General features: G+C 32.3%; 1 protein-coding gene across 1 annotated transcript; it reads left to right on the top strand.

The window, feature by feature from the left end:
• The first annotated feature begins 444 nt into the window (after positions 1 to 444).
• Positions 445 to 1,613, top strand: LOC149534183 (uncharacterized). The gene has a single exon (XM_089805994.1). The coding sequence runs from the start codon at positions 924 to 926 to the stop codon at positions 1,314 to 1,316; it is 393 nt and encodes a 130-aa protein (XP_089662120.1). The 5' UTR covers positions 445 to 923; the 3' UTR covers positions 1,317 to 1,613.
• Positions 1,614 to 3,504: the final 1,891 nt, after the last annotated feature.

The following is a 3,504-nucleotide window of genomic DNA, read 5'->3' as shown; positions in this document are numbered from 1 at the left end:
GCAAAGTTTGACCAAACAATTAAAAAAGCATCCACGATAATAACTAAAAGTTTCTTTGTTGTGACAATACATGAGTACCCTCATCCAAATAAGAATTAACTCTAAAGAGGATTCTTTAGACTTAAAACTATTTATAAAGTAACTCATACACATTATGGTTTTTATCTTAGATTTTGTTTGAACCCCTTCTACATCTCTTATATGAATTTAAGAATGTTCAATTTAATAATTAACAATGTCAAATTGATATTGTTTAATTTTTTCATTATTTATATTCTTTTCATGTCGCAAATATCTTGACAAAAATATAGTAAGAAACCATCTTATATAGATTTCCATCTTTTGTCACTATCGGTGTACCCTTAACTTGATACAAGTGCTAGTATATATAATCCCTCTCACATCTATATATATTTATTTATTCCCCTTTCCTCTCCTTATTGCATTTATTTACCAAAATATATTTTATATCTCTAGAACACTTAAAATCAATTCATTATAGATTGTTCACACCCAAATAAACTAATCTGTGCTAAATGCCACTGAATTTAGTTTCAAATTCCACTTTGACGGATAATTTTGTGGAAGATGAAATCCATATCAATGATGGGGTTCTTTCCAAGCTCCACCTCCGGGGAAGAGGAAAGAATCCAAACATTGATGGAATACAAGGTGTCCACACCAGCACTAACCACATAAGTCTCTGTAATCGTACACGCGTCTCTCCCTGCTCTTGTATTCACTGCATGATCTGCCGAATACGACTTCGATCGGCTTTAAAACTCTACAATTTGAGATAAAAAATGATCTTGCAAAAAAATCCTTCAAAATCTGTAGGTTTTGATTCCCTATGTAATCTGAATTAGTATCTTGAACGAGTTCTCTGTTGGTTTGAAGTGTAGGCGAGGAATCCTTACTTTGAAATGGCGCTGCAATGGGCTGTTTTAGGGTTTGTAGCGATATCAGAGGCAATGATATTAACGGTTTTAACAATGCCGGGATTAGATCGGTTGAGGAAGGGCGTGATTAAATTGTCGAGGAGCGCTTTGCAGCCATTGTTAACAGTTGTGCCCTTCTGCATGTTTTTGTCGCTCGATATTTACTGGAAATACGAGGTGAGTCCAATTTGTGAAGGGCACGTTTGCAGCACCGTGGAGCATCTCCGCCATGAGAGATCCCTTCTTAAAATTCAGAGGAATGCCTTGCTTGTAACTGCCTCGCTGCTTTTATACTGGCTCATCTTCCGTGTTACGCATTTGCTGGTTAGTCTTGAACAGATGAGCGGGCAAATCAAGAAGCTTAAGGGCTTGGATTGAGGTAAAACTGTATCTTTTAGGGTTTTTAGTTAGGGTTCGAGATTCAACAAATAAAATGATCCAGTTCGGCTTTTTAATTAATTGTAATTGGATTCTTAAAACTTTGAAGGTTTTAATGGCGGCGATTTGTTTGCCGATTAAAACCTTGGATTGAGGCCGTACAACTGTGTTTTCTAGGGCATTTTCAGGGTTCGAGATTCAAAAAATAAAATGGTCCAGTTTGGCATTTTTATTGATTGTAATTGGATTCTTAGAACATCGAAGGTTTTAATGGCAGCAATTTGTTTCCCTATTAAATCATTAGAGCTATTTACCATATTTTACATCAGAGATGTATAATTTCTGTTGATTGCTCGACAGTTTAATCATTATTTCATTTGTACAACTCCACGAGTTTTAATCAAGAAATTCTTCCTTCGAGTAGGAAATTTGGAGCGAGTAAAGGAAGTGAATTGTCGATTTTCTGGCTCTGGATGTTTAATGGTGAGAAAACTTTTAAGTATCTAATAGTTTTTCTGCCATTGATGTGTAATAAGATAAAAAGAATTTAACAGGTTACTGACTTCTTGAATTTGAACGGCTATTAGTAAGGTATGCATTGCAATGTTATTGTCAATTTCTCTCAAAAAAAAACACAAACCACAGAAAGTGGAATGGAGTACTTATGCTTTTGTTTATCAATTCTTATATTTTTAAGGGCTTTGTATTTGTTAGGGCTTAATCCACAGTTGATTCTTTGCAAGTAACAAACTATGAGCTCTCTCTAAATAGCTAACAAATCATGAATTCAGATTATGAACTTTATAAGGGCGTGCTCCTATTTTTGGGATATCCCATGAACTTTAGAAAAATAGAGCTATGGAATCTTTTCCTTCTAAGCTCTGAATCTTTTCCTCCTACTTTTTAGAGCTACAGAAATAATTGAATCTTTTCCTCCTGCTTTTTAGAGCTACAGAAATAACCTGAATCTTTTCCTTACTTTTAAGAGCTACAGTTTCCTCCACTTTTTAGAGCTACAAAATTAATTAATGTGATCAAATTTCCACAGTCCATCATAGCTTTCTAAATTAGTTTCTGGATTAGATTGTGTGACGATTTTTACCATAACGTTTCGAATCACACTACGTGATCCATCATCATGTAGTGTGATCCATCATCATATCATCATCAAATCATCAAGATGAGAGTGTGATCATCATGTAGGTCATGTAGGTCCTAGTGTGATCATATCACTAAAATAGAGAGCAAGAGATGTCAAACATCAAGATGAGAGATGAGAGAGCAAGAGATATCAAACAAAAAAATCGAAACGTTGATGGTAAAAATCGTCACACAATCTAATCCAGAAACTGATTTACAAAGCTACAAAATTAAGTTGAATTTTTTCCTCCTACAGATTTGTGCATTTACAGATTTGTGCATTTCCAAATAATTATGGAAACTGTCGAAAAAATCTGTACTGGTGAGAAATTGGCAATGAATCAGTGTTTCGAACAGAGTTTACATCATATATTGATTATTGGATGTTTGATAATCAAGATGGAAGGAATTTTGGGAATGATTTACATTATCTTGAATGATAAGAACTCAAAACTGTCATTGAAATCTCTTGATTTGAAACTAATGCGGTTTGATTTGGAAAGCAAATGTATGAAATCATCAAACTGTACTCATATTGCTAATCTCGATTTCAATTGGCATATCGTGGGATTTTTCACCGGTTATATTAGCCAGCAAGTCTTCAAGTTCCTCTGGGGTATATCTCAGGTACCTATTTCTATTGGCTTTGAAGTTTCATGTAAGGCTTAAAAACTTTTTGGACAAAAGTTAAATAATAATTATTCCAAGAATACTTACAAACATTCAAAATATATTTTTTATTATTCTTTAAAAGAAATTCAAATATTTAGTTTTAAAAATATATATCTCATAACATGTTTTTAAATTTTTTTTAAAAATTATACTTCATGTTTATTATTTTATTAATTTAATTTTAAATTTATTTCAACATTATTTATTGTCATGGGAAATAATGTTATCACATTTGAAAAATAATTAATTATAATTCCAAATTAAATTGGAGGGTGAGGAAGAGTTTAAAATTATTTTAAAAATATGGAATTATTTTTTCAAAGTTTAAAATTATTAGAATAAATATTCAAAAAATAATATATGAAAATAAGAATTG

The sequence above is a fragment of the Cupressus sempervirens genome, chromosome 10 (genome assembly GCF_028749045.1).
Source record: "Cupressus sempervirens isolate cs-2001-9-10 chromosome 10, ASM2874904v1, whole genome shotgun sequence".
Lineage (NCBI taxonomy): Eukaryota > Viridiplantae > Streptophyta > Pinopsida > Cupressales > Cupressaceae > Cupressus > Cupressus sempervirens.
This window is presented reverse-complemented; position numbering and strand designations above follow the sequence as displayed.

Coding starts and splice junctions, on each gene's coding strand:
- LOC149534183 (XM_089805994.1), top strand. CDS start 924: ATGGCGCTGCAATGGGCTGTTTTAGGGTTTGTAGCGATATCAGAGGCA.